Source organism: Pseudophryne corroboree, chromosome 5 (assembly GCF_028390025.1).
Source record: "Pseudophryne corroboree isolate aPseCor3 chromosome 5, aPseCor3.hap2, whole genome shotgun sequence".
Classification (NCBI taxonomy): Eukaryota; Metazoa; Chordata; class Amphibia; order Anura; family Myobatrachidae; genus Pseudophryne; species Pseudophryne corroboree.
Window position 1 is genome coordinate 229,928,923 of NC_086448.1, and position 17,793 is coordinate 229,946,715.

General features: G+C 49.6%; 1 protein-coding gene across 2 annotated transcripts in view; it reads left to right on the forward strand.

Moving 5' to 3' along the window:
• The first annotated feature begins 668 nt into the window (after positions 1 to 668).
• Positions 669 to 17,793, forward strand: part of OXNAD1 (oxidoreductase NAD binding domain containing 1) — a 174,579-nt gene continuing 157,454 nt past the window's right edge. For both annotated transcript variants that reach the window (XM_063922163.1, XM_063922164.1), the window contains exon 1: positions 669 to 837. In XM_063922163.1, the coding sequence (XP_063778233.1) occupies positions 788 to 837 (50 nt within the window). In that variant the 5' untranslated portion in view covers positions 669 to 787. The remainder of the gene's footprint in view (positions 838 to 17,793) is intronic.

Below are 17,793 nucleotides of genomic sequence, written 5' to 3' on the forward strand. Positions count from 1 at the left end.
GGAGCGCGCATCAGCGATCACCGCTCATCATTTGGGCATACACACTGGGCGGCTTTGAGCTAAAAAGCAGCTCAAAACACCAAAAGTGAGCTGCTTTCAGCTCAATATCGCCCAGTGTGTATGGGCCTTAAGGCGCGTCCGCGGCAGAAAAAGGGGCATGGCCTCGGCATGAGTGGGCATGGCCTAGTGCCACGACCCCCTTTTTCATCATTTTGGGGGCATGCCCAGCACTCCCTGAGTAGCTGGACATCCCCCCGACTAACCCTCCCCGCACTTATAGACTCTGCAACCCAATTAGCGGGACTGAGGCAAGTTGTACAGCAAGATTTAACAAATCTATATATTAAGGCACTGTACAGTAAAAATGTAGCTGATTTTGCTACTTAAGGCTTCGAATTGTAAATATGTGGCAATGCCAGCAATGTTTGAAATGGAAAGGAAATAATATGGAAAAGTAATGCACTAGTGTGCAGCTGGCAGTCACGTTTGAGCAACCAGGGCAGCTCCTATATACACCCTTCGCGAGAGGACCTTACCCCCCCAAAACGCACTGGTTCAACTTTACCATCTAAAAAGGATTCAACCAGCAGTTAAGCACGATGGCAGTGTACTGTCAGTACATGAGACAACCGCCAGGTGGCTCCCTCCCGCCAGCTCACTTGGACACGCTGACGCTATGTGTGGCATGGCGTCACACACCCGGAAGTCACCGATGTCCTCCAGTCATAGAGCCGGCATGTGATGTTACACAAGCTGGCTGCTGCTGCTGCTGCTGCTGCTAGTGCTGATGTGCGGGGCTCCCGGAGGTCAGAATCATGGTCATAGCGGGTCTCATAGGTAAATAGTAACGTGCTGGCAGCATTTCTCCCCAGTAGACGCGCAGTTTTACAGTAAGACAATATAACTCAATTTAATAGTTCATGAGCGGATGCGGCTTTCCCTGATGGGGACACGGGGGAAATGTATGAAGCCTGTTAAAAGGTGTAAAAGTGGACAAGTGAAGAAGTTGCCAATAGCAACCAATCAGCCTCTAGCAATCATTTATCAAGGTAGGAGTTGATTGGTTTGTTATGGGCCACTTTTCCACTTGTCCTATTCTCCACTCTTTAGGAGGTTTGATACATGTCTCCCATGCATTGAATACAGTACCTTGGTCATTCTTATACCATCATTATTGTACAGTACACCAGCCATTCGCCTGAATGGACAGAACAGGCCAGTGTTACAAGGGATGACATTTAGATAGTTCATAATATCTTGGCTTCTAAACGTCTCTTTATTCATGTTTTGTACTGTTCTGTATCCCTTGAGACTGGGTAAAAACCGGAAGGTTTCGGACCCTTGAGCGTTGGACCAGACCATCACCCTGCAGCAAATTCTGCCACTCTGGAGCTACAGTAGTAGTGCATGTCCCCGTCTGTGGAACATCTGTGACAGCTGTCACCACTGAGACGGGGAGGGAGAGATTACAGCCTTCACATGTGGTCCGGACTGTTCTGGTTTACCCCATCCCCAGACCATACGGGGAGACTGTAATCTCTCCCTCCTCATCTCCTAAGTGACAACTGTCACAGACACATCCTGGACCCCCTCTTCAGGGACGAACATCACAAGCTCCAGAAGGAAGACTTTGTCTCAGTGGCTCGTTCCTGGGTCCGAACTGTTTTGGTTTTTACCCAATCCCATGTGTCTCTCTTCTGCTCTGTCCATTGTTTACACAATAAGTTATTGATAATACTGCTGTGATTTTGTCATTCCAAAACTACAAATACATCTCAAGCTTTATAAAAAAAAAAAAAAAAATCAAGTTAACTCATTGCGCAAATCTCAATTTTAGTGTATGAAATTCAAGTCAATCTTTAAAACAGTCCACTTTTTGCTGCAGCCATCCCTGCTCCTCCTTTTACCCTTCCTCATGGGCAGCTTAAATTCCGACAATAAAACAAATGGGGCCCAGACAGTGCAGTATTGTTGTAAAAGCAGGATACTTTACACAAAATTTGCATGTACATATTCAACATAAAAACTGTCTTCTCAGGGTGACACTCTCACATCTGGCTCCAGCACTGATCACAGCATCCATGTGTGTCCAGGTCTTTCTCCGGCTTCCCTCAGACATACTCCTGGCTGTGTCCCCGATTGGTGATGTCACTATGGGGCTAATTCAGACTTGTCTGCCAATGCGGCCGCATCGCAGTTTGCTGTACATCGGCAAACTGCGCACTCGCAATGACTGCATCATGCCTGCGTGGTCATTCACATTGCGGGTGTATCCTTAAAGGATGCGTCTGCAACATGAATGACAGCGGCGTTTGTTGGGTGGGCGGCGACGTGGCATTTTGTGGGTGTGGCAGGCCAAACAGTGGCTTGCCGTGAGGGTTTTCAGGGTGGCTGCGAGATGTCACATGCAGCCGCTCCAATTAAAAAAATGGCGTCGGACTGCAAGAAAGCGCAGCTAGGGTGCGCTGGAAGGTGTCAACCATAATTCGATGCGGTGGACACATCATGAGGCGGCACCACACCTGCTGGGCAGCCTTGACCTGTGCTGGGCGGCCCCCAACATGTGAGGAGACGGACCAGATCCTGCTGCGTATGCAGCGATCTGCGTCCATCTCTGAATAACCCCATGTCCACGTAACTGTCAGTGTCTCTGCGGCTTCTCAAAAAAAAAAAATTCTGCAGCTGGTTACACTGGTATTCCACAGGGAATTACATTGGGGTGTAGAGTTGGATCTTGAACCGAGGCACCAACAGGCTAAAAACTTTGACTGTACCCAGGATGCACCGCACCGCCTCCTCTATAGAACCCCTCCGTGCACAGGAGCTCAGTTTTAAAGTTGGTGCCTGCATAGCAGGTCACTAACAGGCGAGGGCTGCGTTAGGCAGCCCCGCAGAATTGAAGAAGAAAGCTTTTTGAAGTTGAGCAGCAGCACTTTTATGTCCTTAGGACATGCTGTGCTGCGACTCCATCACCTCCCATCTGTGGCGCTGTATTCTCGCGCGGCCTGGTTCCTAGGTACTTACAGCGGAGACGCACCGGTATCTTGGTACACCGCCGCTGCTCATTTCCAGGATTGCGTGGCTGCAGGACATGGGGAGGAGGTAAGAGGGTCCCCCAGGTGGGACCCGCCGGGTTGAAATTGCGATTGCTAGGAGACGGACCGCGCGGCTGGCGTGGACACTGTACAACTCAGGGACCCCGCCATATCCACCAGGGCTATAGGAGCACAGGTTACTTTTTATACAGGCTCCGTTTATACCGGTGGTGAAGTCCAGCGAAAGGGGGATAGAGTGCTAACCTGTAGCCCCTCCCCCCAGCTCTGGGCGCCATCTCCCGCAGATGTTCCCACCTTGGAGCTGCTTTCACTTTCTCCCTCAACTCCCTGCTGAGACCAGGCGCCGTTTCTACTTCAGGGCTGCTCTCCACGGAATTGCTGGGTGCTGTCTCCTCTGTATAGCCGCCTGTCACAGCGCTGTGTTTATACAGACACTTGAGTATTCTACATGTCATGTAGACAGCTTTAGTTAAGAAAAAAGTGTGCTTCTAACAGAATAGGTGGTACAATTATTCTGTGATATACATCCAGTTTTGTAGTGTTCACTCTAGAAGTGAAAAGGGGCATGGCGCTGGACTCCGAGGGCATATGTGCGCGCGGCCGAAACGGGGGCACGGCCACGCAAATATGGGGGCTTGGCCATGCCTACGTCATTTTAGTGGGCGGTGCGGCCCACAGACGCTACTATAGAGGGCGTCTGTGGCTGGCGATGTCACTTTTGGGGGCTTCCCCCAGCTCTCTCCCAATGCGTGAATGGATGCCGCGCGCATGCGCACGGCATCTTTACACGCTGGGAGGGCAGGAAGCCGGCGGCTGTTCTAGCGGCACCGCAAAAGGGTCAGGGCGGGTTTTGCCTGCTAAAAAAACGGTCAGGGCGCGGCGCCCTGCTAAAACTGCCTAGAGTGAACACTAGTATTGCTGTGCATTGTTATATCTCTTTGCATATACATATTTGCTATTATATGTAAATTGGCTGTCCAGTGCAGTTTTATTGTTGTGTACATTACTCCTGCATTGTGTTTGTGACTGAGTGTGCCATATAGCTGCTGTGTGTGCTCTCCTTTTAAGTGTATCACACCCTTGCTATCACTATATTCTGAGCCCTGTGAGCATAAGTGCATCAGGGTCCACATTTATTTGAGTATGTATACAGTCTATACATCTCAGTGTATTTTTCTGTGTATTTCAGTCACCTCGTACCGATTCTTTTCTATGTTTGTGTCCTGCTTTTATTAGCACATAAATCAGGGGATTACGGTATTCCTATTGTTTGGCCATATTGTACTGTGGGCCCCACGGCTACATTCCTCATAATGTCTGCTACACAGGGCGGGAATTCCGCAGACGCTCCTGCATCAGGCAGTGCTGCTCCCACGGATTTACCAGGGGAAGGAACCTGCTGCTGGGCATGTGGGTACTGGGTCATCCTATGACATCCTATTTGGAGAAGATCTTATTAAGATTGTGACTGACTTAGCCTCTGTTAAGTCTGCGTTCCTTCCTAATACTACTACTCCTGCTCCGAAAGCTAAAAGTACTACTTTTCGTTCCTTTCGGACTTGCGGTAAATCAAAGGGTCAGGGGTACTCGAACAAGCCTCATACTTCCAAGGCCGGTAAGCCCAAATCTAAACAATCCTGGACTGCCCGTCAGCCTGCTTCCAAACAGGACAAGCCTGCAGCATGACGGGGCGGGCCTTCCCCTGGTGGACCCCAGGGTGGAAGGCTGACTTTTGCAGTTCACCCAGGTCTGGTTAAGGACCACTTCAGACGCGTGAGTGCAGGAAGTTGTCTCTCACGGGTACGCGGTCTCTTTCAAGAGACGTCCTCCCTCGCCAGTTCTGTGCAACGGTCATCCCATCGGACCCGGTGAAGGCGCAAGCTTTACACTTGGTTGTCCAATCCCTCCTGGAGACAGGAGTGGTGGTGCCGTTGCCTCTCTCTCAAAAAGGGAATGGCTATTACTCAACCCTGTTTCTAGTACCGAAACCCAGTGGGTCTTTCCGGCCTATTCTCAACCTCAAGTCACTGAACAAGTCCATGAGAGTTTCCAAGTTCCGTATGGAAACACTGCGCTCCATTGTACTGGCCATGGAACCTGGGGACTACATGGTATCCCTGGATATACAGGATGCTTACTTGCATATTCCTATTGCCATTTCACATCAGCAAAATCTGCGGTTTGCTATTTGCAACCTCCATTATCAATTCAGGGCTCTGCTGTTTGGACTGACCACGGCCCCTCTGATTTTCACCAAGGTCATGGCCGTGATGACAGCTCATCTCCGTCAACAGGGAATCAGGATCCTGCCATATCTAGACGTCCTGCTGATTCTGGCAAGCTCCCAAGATGTCCTCCTGGGGCATCTCCAGCTGATGGTGTAATTCCTGACAGCCCACGGGTGGCTGGTCAATTTGGAAAAAGTCCTCCCTGGTCCCTGCGCGGCGCATAGTGCACCTGGGGGCTCTACTGGATACGCACAGCCAGAGGCTGTTTCTGTCTCCAGAGAAGGTCCTGAGGCTTCAGGACAGGATCAGATACTTCCTCTCTCGCCCAAGTGTGTCCATTCACTCGGCAATGCAAGTACTAGGCCTGATGGTGTCGACTTTCGACATGGTGGAGTATACTCAATTCCATTCTCGTCCTCTCCAACGGTTAATGCTAACCAAGTGGGACTGTCTACCTCAGCGGACCAGGTCTCATATGATGGTCCTGACTCCGGAGGTCCGCTTGTCTCTGTCCTGGTGGCTCCAGGATCAACAGTTGAGCAGGGGCCGTCCCTTCTGGATTCCCAATTGGGTCCTCTTGACAACGGACGCCAGTCTGAGGGGCTGGGGCGTGGTGTTCGAGCAACACTCTCTCCGGGGTCGCTGGACCAAGGAGTAGTCTCTCCTCCCTATCAACATTCTGAACTGCATTACCTGAAGTAATGTGTAAAATTGAGCTCTACCTGGTGTAATGTGTTTAAGTGGCGCTCCTATATTTTTGCCGCATGCCGTAGGCGAGCACTGGCCCAATTTTAAATATGATGGGGGCGCCGATGCTGTTTCTCGCATACAGCACTATAATGTCTAGTTACGGTACTGGGAATGGGCAAAGGGAGGGGGGTTCCCACACAGTACTAGAAACAGGTAACTACTGTCTCATATTACCACCGCTGCCTATTACATTCAGGAGGCGTCCTCTGAGGCAGGTGTGCTGGCGGCCAAGGCTTCGACTGCGTCAATCCTTGCTCGCCGTATTCTGTGGTTAAGGTCGTGGAAGGTGGACCTGGACTCCAAAAAGACCTTGGAGGTACTCCCTTTTAAAGGAGACATCCTATTTCGGGACTGCATTTCTCCAGAAACCTTTTGCCTTCTGTGCAGAAGGATTAGTAACCACTTTTCGCTCCTTTCGGCCTCAAGGGAAAGCAAAACTTCAGGCATTCCCGAGACATTCTCGTGCTCCCAAAACCACTAAGCTCAAGGCAAAACAATCCTGGGCCGCCCGTCGGTCTGCTTCTAAATACGACAAGGCCAACTTCTGCGATTCACCCAGGTCTGGTTGAAGACCACTTCAGACGCATGGGTGTGAGAAGTTGTCTCTCACGGGTATGCAGTCTCTTTCAAGAGACGTCCCCCTCGCCAGTTTTGCACGATGGTTATCCCTTCGGATCCGTTGAAGGCGCAAGCTCTACAACTGGTTGTACGTTCCCTCCTGGAGACAGGAGTGGTGGTGCCGGTACTTCTGTCCCAGATAGACAGGAGGATACTACTTGACTCTGTTTCTAGTCCCGAAACCCAATGGATCTTTCCAGCCTATACTCAACCTCAAATCAATGAACAAGTGTGTGAGAGTGTCCAAGTTCCGTATGGAAACACTGCGCTCAATTGCTCTGGCCATGGAACCCGGAGACTATTTGGTATCCCTGGATTTACAAGGTGCTTACCTGCATATTCCTATTGCCATATCGCATCAGCAATATCTGCGGTTTGCTGTTGGCAGCCTCCATTATCAATTCTAGGCTCTGCCGTTTGGACTGGAAACGGCCCCTCGGATCTTCACCAAGGTTATGGCCGTGATGACAGCTCATCTCCGTTGCCAGGGAGTCAGAATCCTGCTGTATCTGGATGACTTGCTGATTCTGGCAAACTTCCAAAATGTCCTCCTCGGTCATCTACAACGAACTGTAAACTTCCTACAAGCCCACGGGTGGCTAATCAACTGGAAGAAGTCCTCACTGGTCGATGCTCGGAGCATGGTGCACCTGGGGTCACTTCTGGACACACACACAGTCAACGGCTGTTTCTGTCTCCAGAGAAGGTCCTGAAACTTCAGGACAGGATTAGATACTTCCCCTCTCACCCAAGAGTGTCAGCGATGCAAGTACTAGGCCTCATGGTGTTGGCTATTGACATGGTGGAGTACGCTCTGTTTCATTCCCGCCCTCTGCAAGGGTTCATTTTTTCCCAAGTAGGACGGCCTACCTCATCGAATAAGGTCTCACATGATCTCCTTAACTCCGAAGGTTCATTTGTTGCTGACCTGGTGGCTACAGGACCAGCATTTAAGCAGGGTCCGTCCCTTCTGGATCTCCAACTGGGTCCTGCTGACGTCAGATACCAGTCTGAAGGGTTGGCGCGCGGTATTGGAGCAACACTCCTTCCAGGGTCGGTGGACCAAGGAGGAATCTCTCTTCCCGATAAACTTTCTGGAATTGCGGGCGGTGTTAAATGCTTTGTCTCTCGCCCTGCCTCTGTTACAAAACAGGCCTGTTCAAGTATGGTCAGACAACTCCACCACGGTGGCATTCATAAACCATCAAGGCGGCACTCGAAGCCGCATGGCAATGATGGAAGTATCAAAAATCCTTCGTTGGGCAGAACGTCATCTACCAGCAATATCGGCAGTGTTCATTCCGGGAGTCCTCAACTGGGAAGCTGATTTCCTCAGTCGTCAGGACGTGCACGCCGGAGAGTGCAGTCTTCATCAGAAAGTCTTTCAACTCCTAGTGGACAAGTGGGGCCTACCAGATGTAGACCTGATGGCGTCTCGACACAATCACGAAGTTCCGGTCTTTGGATCAAGAACCTCAAGCAGCGTTCGTAGTTGCACTAGCAATTCCATGGAACTTTCAGCTGCCCTACATGTTCCCTCCGGTGTCACTCCTGCCCAGGGTACTGCGGACGTTCAAACAAGAAGGAGGAATACTACTACTACTACTTCTAGTCGCTCCAGCGTGGCCCAGAAGGCATTGGTTCTCAGACCTGCAGGGTCTCTCGATAGAGCGTCCTCTTCTACTTTCTTAACGCCCAGACCTCCTCGTTCGGGGCCCTTGAGTCTACCTGGACTTGGCCAGACTGGCTTTGACGGCGTGGCTCTTGAAGCTTCACTCGTGAGGGCAAAAGAATTCCCCGAGGAGGTTATCCAAGCTATGCTGAAGGCCCGCAAACCGGCATCTGCGCGGATTTATTATAGGGTCTGGCATTCTTACTTCACCTGGTGTGCTGCTAAGAATTATGATGCATACAAATTCAGAACTCCCAGACTTCTGGCTTTTCTGCAACAAGGTCTGTACTTAGGCCTTTGTCTGATCTCCCTCAAGGTTCATATTTCTGCCTTGTCGGTGTGGTTTCAGAGAAAAATTGTGTCTATTCCTGACGTTCATACTTTCACTCGGGGTGTGTTACGGATTCAGCCTCCCTATGTCCCTCCTGTCGCTCCATGGGATATGTCTGTTTTCCTGAATGCCCTGCAAGAGTCTTCAATTGAACCTCTTGAGTCAGTGGACCTTAAATGGCTTACGGTCAAGGTCCTGTTCCTACTGGCTATCGCCTCTGCTAGGAGGGTGTCATACCTAGGCACTTTGTCCTGTCGTCCACACTTTCTGATATTTCACCGTGACCGGGCAGTTCTTAGAACTCGACCAGGTCATTTACCTAAGGTGGTGTCATCTTTTCACATTGACCAAAAGATTGTGGTTTCCGGCCTTTCATCTCTCCTGGTTTGTCCTCCAAAAAGTGGTCTTTGGATGTGCTACGGGCTCTCCGTATATACGTGGAGAGGACTGCCTCTATCAGGAGGTCAGATACCCTTTATGTACTTTTTGGTTTTCACAAACGTGGATGGCCTGCAAATAAGCAAACCTTGGCCGCATGGATTAGAATGATGATTGCACAAGCCTATGCACAGGCTGGACTCCCAGCTCCTGCTGCTATTAAAGCCCATTCTACTCTGTCTGTTGGACCTTCTTGGGCGGACCGCCGAGGCGCGTCCGCTGAACAATTGTGCAAGGCGGTTACGTGGTCCTCAGTTAACACGTTAATTAGGTTCTATGCCTTTGATACTTCCGCCTCCCAGGATGCTTCCTTTGGACGCCGGGTTCTCATACCCGCTACGGCGCATCCCCTCCCATGAGGAACTGCTTTAGGACATCCCCGATGTTTCCCTGTGGAAACCAATGTACCCCGCTGCAGAAAAGGAGATTTATGGTAGACTTACCATCGTTAAATCTCTTTCTGCGAGGTACATTGGTTCCACAGGGTGCCTAGCTTCTATGGGTTTTAAGGCATTAGCAGCTAGTCCCTTCTCCTGTCGAAAGAATGTGGTTCTATGTGACTAACATCTACCTTCTCTTTTACCTGCTCCTGCATTGGACTGGTTAACGAAACTGAGCTCACAGTTCCTGGAGGCGGGGTTATAGAGGAGGCCCTAATGCATTCTGGGACAGTCTAAAGCTATAGCCTGTTGGTGCCTCTGGATCAAGATCAATCTCTACACCCTGATGTTTCCCTGTGGAACCAATGTACCTCGCAGAAAGAGATTTAACAATGGTAAGTCTACCATAAATCTCCTTTTCTTTAAAAAAAAAATATTAAAACCTTTGGACATTTGAATAATGTTCATTTCTGTAATGGGTTCTCGACATAAAATAGCTAACCTGACATTTAATGGAAAATGGAAGTCTGGTTGTTATGTAATTGTCCCATTTGCTTAAATGTCGGTTTCTAAAGCAAGTCAGTTCTAGAATGTGATTAACTCGTGATGTTACAAGACTGGATTAAAGGCTTCTTTTGATGTCTTGTGATGGTGCAATATGCTGACAAAACTATATTAATGTATTCCTTTATCTTTGATTGGACAACACAGTACTTGTTTCAATTTATACCACCTAGCTAATAAGGCCACTATTCTTAATGTTTTCTAGAGGATTGCTTAAACTTTTTTTTTTTTTTTAGCCAGCAAAGGCTTATCTTGCAGAAGTATTCACACCCTCGTTTAATACGCTAATTGGGGCTACTCACATGGAGATGTGTGCCAGAGATGTATGCTGAGCTATCTAGCACAGAACGCTCAGCACACATCTCAGGATGCTCGGCACACAGCTCGATGTGTGCTGAGCGAGGGGGGAAAAAAACAAAACCGCTCACTTCACCCAGCGGTGAAGGGAGCGATCTGACCAGATTTGTCCTGCATGCAGGCCAATCTAGAGTCAGCGATAGCGACGAGCGGGGCCGCGCATCGCTATGACTATGAGCTGTACACACGGAGCGATGTGTTCTCAATTTGTTAGCAATCTAGTCAGATTGCTTAAAATTTAAGCATTCATCTCTACATGTGTACCCCCCTTAAGTGGCTATTTACTAAGCCTTGGAGAGAGAGAAAGTACTAATCGATCAGCTCCTAATTGTCGTGTGTGTGAAAATGTCAGAAACTGGTTGGTAGTTTATCTCTTTCTACTTTGTCTCTCTCCTAGGCTTAGTAAATAGACCCTCAAGTTTGCTGAATCACGAATCCCACAATTTTCTTTTTTGCCAATACCAAGAGTTCTGGGGAATACCCTGGAAAACATGTTATAGCCCCAAGGGCTTTGCTAGGGAAATGTTAGCAGCAGATGTGCAACTGTCAGGAACTTATTCTGTATCTGGAATGTCAGGAACTGATGCTGTGCCAGGAACTGTTGCAGTATCTAAAACTTGGGATCAGGTACCGTGGTTGACGTTACCTAGAACAGAAGCCCATATCCCATTGCGGGATTCACCAGGAAACCGCAAGGGGTTATCGGCTTCGCGACTCCCGACGTGCAGGTCGCGGCCCTCTGTCTGGGTCACTTGACACCTGAACTGGACTAAGGATTGGTAGAGATGTTGTATGCTATATCAAACTGCAGCGGTACGCAGAAACAACGGGAACTGGAGAAGGTGGCGGGGAGCTCACGGCCGATGGTAGGCTGAGGCTGTGGAGATGGAACAACTGCAGACACTAGGAGAGACACAGGAGGTAGTGGTACACGGACGGACTGGGGTGCAGACACTTGGAGACAGGGTAGCAGTAGTCGGCAGACTAAGTTCGTCGGCAAGATTGTGAAGCTGGAATTCAATGCAGGAGCAAGGCAAAACCCACTGGACAGATGAACTGAGAGCAGTACACCGTATGGAGCAGCTATAACTGGCAGGGCTGACAGGGCTTGAGAGGTTAATAAGGCTGTTGGGAGCCAATAGGGGAAGAGAGTACGGCCAAGCCCCCTATTATTAAAACTAACAACAGCTGCTGCTGTGCACGTCCTAGCACTGGGCGGCACAGTCTACAGCAGCCTAGAATCTCCGCAACCGCCTGGCGTCCCGTTGCTCGGCAACCGCCGAGTACGTTGTGCGGAAGCGTCCCCTGTTAATATGGACGCGGCGGCCCGGAAGTGTCTTCCCGTCCACAGCAGAGCCCAGTGTCGGACTGGGGCATGAAGGGCCCACCGGGGGAATGCAGTGATAGGGGCCCATACTTAGGGGTGTGGCCAGCCTACAAGGGGTGTGTGGCCAGCCTACACAATGGCTTGAAATACACAATAGTTGAGTGGAGTGTAATGCAAAATATCTACCATGTATAATACAAGTGCACAGTCTGGAACCTGATCCTTAGAGGAAGGAGTGGGCCCTCAGGCAGTGGGGCCTACCGGTGGTTTCCCTGGTACCCCTGTGGGCCAGTCCGACCCTGGCAGAGCCAGATGTCCAGGAGTCACAGGCTGCAGCGGCAGCTCGTGACAGCAACTTGAATGGTTGCTGTTTCATCCCAACTTCATTGTGATCCTGTATCTAATAAGTAAATTTTTGGAGTTTTCTGTATTATTTTGTAATATTTGCATACAATAATGAGATATCTTATGGATGGGACCCAAGTATAAACACGAAATTCATTTATGTTTCATATACACCTTATACACACAGCCCGAAGGTAATTTTCTAATCTATATTTTTAATCATTTTGTGCATGAAGCAAAGTTTGTGTACATTGAATCTTTAGAAAGTAAAGGTGCCACTATCTCAATCGGATATTCGGATATGGGAGTATCAGCCTGTACTTGCAGCAGGGAAAATGCTAGAATCAGGTTTTTCAGATAGAGCTTTGTATATTCTAAAGTTTACCTTGGCAAATTGGTGTAATAAAGTGTGGCCAATGGCAAAAGTTTGTTAAGAAAAACATGTTTATAATTTCCCTTACGTTCTAGAGGATTATGGGGTCCACATTAGTACCATGGGGTATAGACGGGTCCACTAGGAGACACTGGCACTTTAAGAGTTTGAGAGTGTGTGCTGGCTCCTCCCTCTATGCCCCTCCTACCAGACTCAGTTTAGAAAATGTGCCCGGAGGAGCCTGTCACAGCTAAGGGAGCTCCTAGAGCTTCTTTAGTTTTATTTTTTTCTAAGAGTTAATTTAGGCACAGGGAGGGTGCTGGCAACAGCCTCTCTGTTTTGTGGGACTAACGGGGGGAGTAGTGTCTGCCCTGCGGGGTCTGAGCCACTATCTCTGCTGACAGGACACTGAGCTCCTGAGGGTGCTGATCGTTAGTCGCTCCAGGCAACCACTCACTCCCGCAGCATGCCGCCACCCCCTTACAGAGCCAGAAGACTTCGGTGGCGAGTGAGTCACCGGCCCCCCTGGCAAGCGGGGAGCCGGTGTGAAGAGGGCAGCAACAGGGTAGGGAGCACAGTACTAACTGCGCTCCGGAGCTCAGCGGTACATAGTGCGGCGCTGTGAGGGGCGCCGTGAACCCTACACTGGTCAGCAAGCCTGTCAGGGTCCCCGGATCCCTGCCAGCAGAAATCCTCAGGCCAGTATAATATAATGAAGAGCGGGAAGCAGCGCCATGTTCGGGGGGCGGAGCTTCTCCTCAGAGCAGACCCAGCAGCATTCAGCGCCATTTTCCTGCCTGCAGTTCCTGTACACAGACACTGACAGGGAGAGCTGTCCCTCCAAACAACTCCAGCTATCCTGTGCAGTACCAGGGGGTTGTAGAAATTGCCTTTTTTCAACCTCAGATACTATGTTAGTCTATTAAGGTACACAGATGGCGCTGGTAGTTTTATTAGTTCTACCTCAAAAAGCGCTGTGTGGGTTGGCTCCAATCTCTGTGTCTCTGTGTGGCATACTAGGGGGGAAACTGTGTCTGACATTTCCCTGTGTGTGGGGGTGAGTGTTTAATTTCTCACATAGCCATGTCTAGGGCCTCCGTGTCATATGCTGCAGAAGAGGTTTCCTCTCAGGAGGGATCCATTCCATGTACACAGGATTGTAATGCTTTGTCTCAGATCCCCATTGTTGAGCCTGAGTGGTTAACTTCTATCAAAGGAATGATCTCCCAGATCTCTACTAGGGTAGCTAATACTGAGACTGAAATTCTGGTGTTGAAAAAGTCTATGGCAGTTTGGTCAGCCCCATTCCTGCAAAATCCCCTAGCATGTTCCCACAGAAACGTGCACTTGCCCAAATTATGCAAGATGACACGGAAACCGATTCTGATACTGTAGACGGTGATGGGGATGTGCTGTGGGGGGCGGCATCCCTTGCAAAGAGGGTGCAGCTCATGATTGAGGCCATTAGATATGTGTTAAACATTAATGACACAACACCTGAGCAGGTTGAGGAGGCTTTCTTCACTGACGATAACAAAGCCTCCCTAACCTTCCCTGTGTTTAAAGAATGAAACGCTATATTTGAAAAATCCTGGGAAAACCCGGAGAAAAAATTCCAGATCCCAAAAAGGGTTCTGGTTGCTTTTCCCTTCCCTGAGGAGGATAGGAAAAAAATGGGAAAACCCACCCATTGTTGACGCATCTGTCTCCAGACTGTCTAAAAAGGTGTTTTTACCTGTCCTTGGATCTACTGCGTTAAAAGAACCGGCTGATCGTAAGATTGACACTACGCTCAAATCCATTTACACTGCTTCAGGAGTGGCGTTAAGGCCCACTATTGCCTGTGCATGGATTTCTAAAGCCATAGCAAAGTGGTTAGGCACATTACTAGAGGATTTGGATACAATGGATAGAAGTGACATTGAATTGTTTTTACGTAACATACAGGATTTTGCGGGGTTCATGGTGGAATCCATGAAGGACCTGGGTACGCTGACTGCACGGATATCTTCCATGTCGGTCTCAGCCCGCACGGGACTCGGGTCTGCAGACGCGGAATCCAGGAGAAGTGTGCAGAACCTACCCTACACCGGTCAGGCTCTATTTGGGGAAGCGTTGGATGCGTGGATTTCCACGGCAACCGCGAGTAAGTCATCTTTCCTTCCCTCTGCTACACCTTCTGCGAATAAACCATTTTCTTCAGCTGTGCCGCAGTCCTTTCGGACCGCTAAGGCAAAAAAGTTCAAGCCTTCTACCACTTTCTTTAGAGATGGTCGTACAAAATCCAAAAAGCCTGCACCTGCAGGCTCCCAGGACCAGAGACCTGCTTCTGGTTCCACAAAATCCTCAGCATGACGGTGGACCGCAAGGCCTGGAGGACGGGCTGGTGGGTGCGAGACTCAGACATTTCAGATACGTCTAGGTGTCGTCCGGCCTGGATCCCTGGGTACAGGATATTGTGTCCCAGGGGTACAGACTGGAGTTTAAAGAACTCCCGCCTCACCTATTTTTCAAATCGGTCTTGCCAGCTTTGCTGACAGACATGGCTATTCTACAGGAAGCCATCCTAAAATTGGAAAAGTCACAGGTCATTGTCCCAGTTCCACCTCATATACAAAACAAGGGTTATTATTCAAACCTTTTCGTGGTACCGAAACCGGATGGTTAGGTCAGACCAATTTTGAACTTGAAATCGCTGAACCTTTACCTGAGGGTGTTCAAATTCAAAATGGAGTCTCTCAGAGCAGTGATTTCAGGTCTGGAGGAGGGAGTGTTTCTGGTATCCCTGGATATCAAGGATGCGTACCTCCACATTCCGATTTGGCTGCCGCACCAGACTTATCTCAGATTTGCACTATCAATTTCAGGCACTGCCATTCGGCCTCTCCACAGCACCGAGGGTGTTCACCAAGGTGATGGCAAAGATGATCGTTCTCCTCCACAAAAAGGGGGTGAACATAATCCCATATCTGGACGATCTGCTGATAAAGGCTTCGTCCAGGGAGACATTGTTGCAGTCCATTGTTCTCACGACTCATCTGCTCAGGGAACACGGTTGAATCCTGAACCTTCCAAAATCACATTTGGAGCCGACAAGGAGGTTGTCTTTTCTGGGAATGATCCTCGACACGGAAGTGCAGCGTGTATTTCTGCCAGAGGAGAAAGCGTTGGTGATTCAAACAATGGTCTGGGACGTCCTGAAGCCAGCCCGGGTATCGGTTCATTAGTGCATTCGCCTTCTGGGGAAGATGGTGGCCTCTTACGAGGCTCTACAGTACGGAAGGTTTCATGCTCGGTCCTTCCAACTGTATCTCCTGGACAAGTGGTCGAGATCTCATCTACACGTGCACCAGAGAATACGTCTGTCGCCGAAAGCCAGGATTACACTCCTCTGGTGGCTGCAACTACCTCACCTTATGGAGGGCCGCAGGTGTGGGATTCAGGACTGGATCCTTCTAACCACGGATGCAAGTCACCGGGGCTGGGGCGCGGTCACTCAGGGGAAAACCTTCCAAGGAAGGTGGTCAAGCCTGGAATCCAGCCTTCCAATAAACATTCTGGAACTAAGTGCCGTCTGCAACGGTCTTCTCCAAGCGGCCCATCTTCTGTGAGATCGAGCCATTCAAGTGCAGTCGGACAATGTAACAATGGTGGCCCACATAAACCGACAGGGCGGAACGAAGAGCAGAGCTGCAATGTCAGAGGTAACAAGAGTAATCCCCTGGGCAGAAAAGCACGTGTTGGTGCTGTCAGCAATCTTCATTCCGGGAGTAGACAACTGGGAAGCGGACTTCCTCAGTAGACACGATCTCCATCCAGGAGAGTGGGGACTCCATCCGGAGGAGTTCACGGAGGTAAGTTTTTTGGGGTGTACCTCAAATAGGCATGATGGCCTCTCGTTTCAACAAGAAGCTTCGGAGGTATTGTTCCAGGTTGAGGGACCCGCAAGCCGTGGCAGTGGACGCCCTAGTGACTCTGTGGGTGTTCCAGTCGGTGTACGTGTTTCCTCCACTTGAACTCTTTCCAAGAGTTCTAAAACTCATAAGGAGAACAAGAGTTCATGCAATCCTCATTGCTCCAGACTGGCCAAGAAGGGCTTGGTACGCGGATCTTCTGGTTCTACTGCTGGAAGAGCCGAGGACTCTTCCTCTTTGGGAGGACCTGCTGCAGCAGGGGACATTCGCTTATCAAGGCTTACCGTGGCTACGTTTGACAGCATGGGGGTTGAACGTCAGATATTCGCTCGGAAGGGCATTCTGAACAAGGTTATTCCTACCCTGATACTGGCTAGGAAAGGAGTAACGTCTAAACATTACCATCGTATTTGGAAAAAATATGTATCTTGGTGTGAGTCCAAGAAGTTTCCTATGGTGGAGTTTCAACTGGGACGGTTTTTCCTCTTCCTGCAAGCAGGTGTGGATATGGGCCTGAGGTTGGGATCCATAAATGTCCAGATTTCGTCCCTATCCATTTTCTTCCAGAAACAATTGGATTCCCTCCCTGAGGTTCAGACTTTCTTGAATGGGGTTCTGCACATCCAGCCTCCCTTTTTGCCACCTACGGCGCCCTGGGATCTTAACGTGGTGTTACAGTTCCTCCAATCGGATTGGTTCAAACCTCTACCGGAGGTTGAGGTCAAGTTTCTCACGTGGAAGGCGGTCACTTTGTTGGCCTTAGCTTCTGCTAGACGTGTCTCGGAGTTGAGGGCTTTGTCTGGTAAGAGCCCCTATTTGATCTTCCATGAGGATAGAGCTGAACTCCGGACACGTCAGCACTTCCTTCCGAAGGTTGTGTTGGCATTTCATATCAACCGACCTATTGTGGTGCCAGTTGCTACTGACTCCTCAATTTCATCAAAGTCCTTGGATGTTGTAAGGGCTTTGCAAATCTATGTGAAGAGGACTGCTCGTCACAGAAAATTGGACTCTGTTTGTCCTGTATGATCCCAAGAAAATTGGGTGTCCTGCTTCTAAGCAGACGATATCTCGCTGGATCAGGTTCACTATCCAGCATGCGTATTCTACGGCAGGCTTGCCGTGTCCTACGTCTGTTAAGGCCCACTCTACTCGTAAGGTGGGTTCTTCCTGGGCGGCTGCCCGGGGTGTCTTGGCTTTACAGCTTTGCCGATCGGCTACTTGGTCTGGGTCGAACACGTTTGCAAAGTTCTACAAGTTCGATACTTTGGCCGCTGAGGACCTGAAGTTTGGTCAATCAGTTCTGCAGGAGCCTCTGCGCTCTCTCTCCTGTTCTGGGAGCTTTGGTACATCCCCATGGTACTAATGTGGACCCCAGCATCCTCTAGGACATAAAAGAAAATAGGATTTCAATTACCTACCGGTAAATCCTTTTCTCGT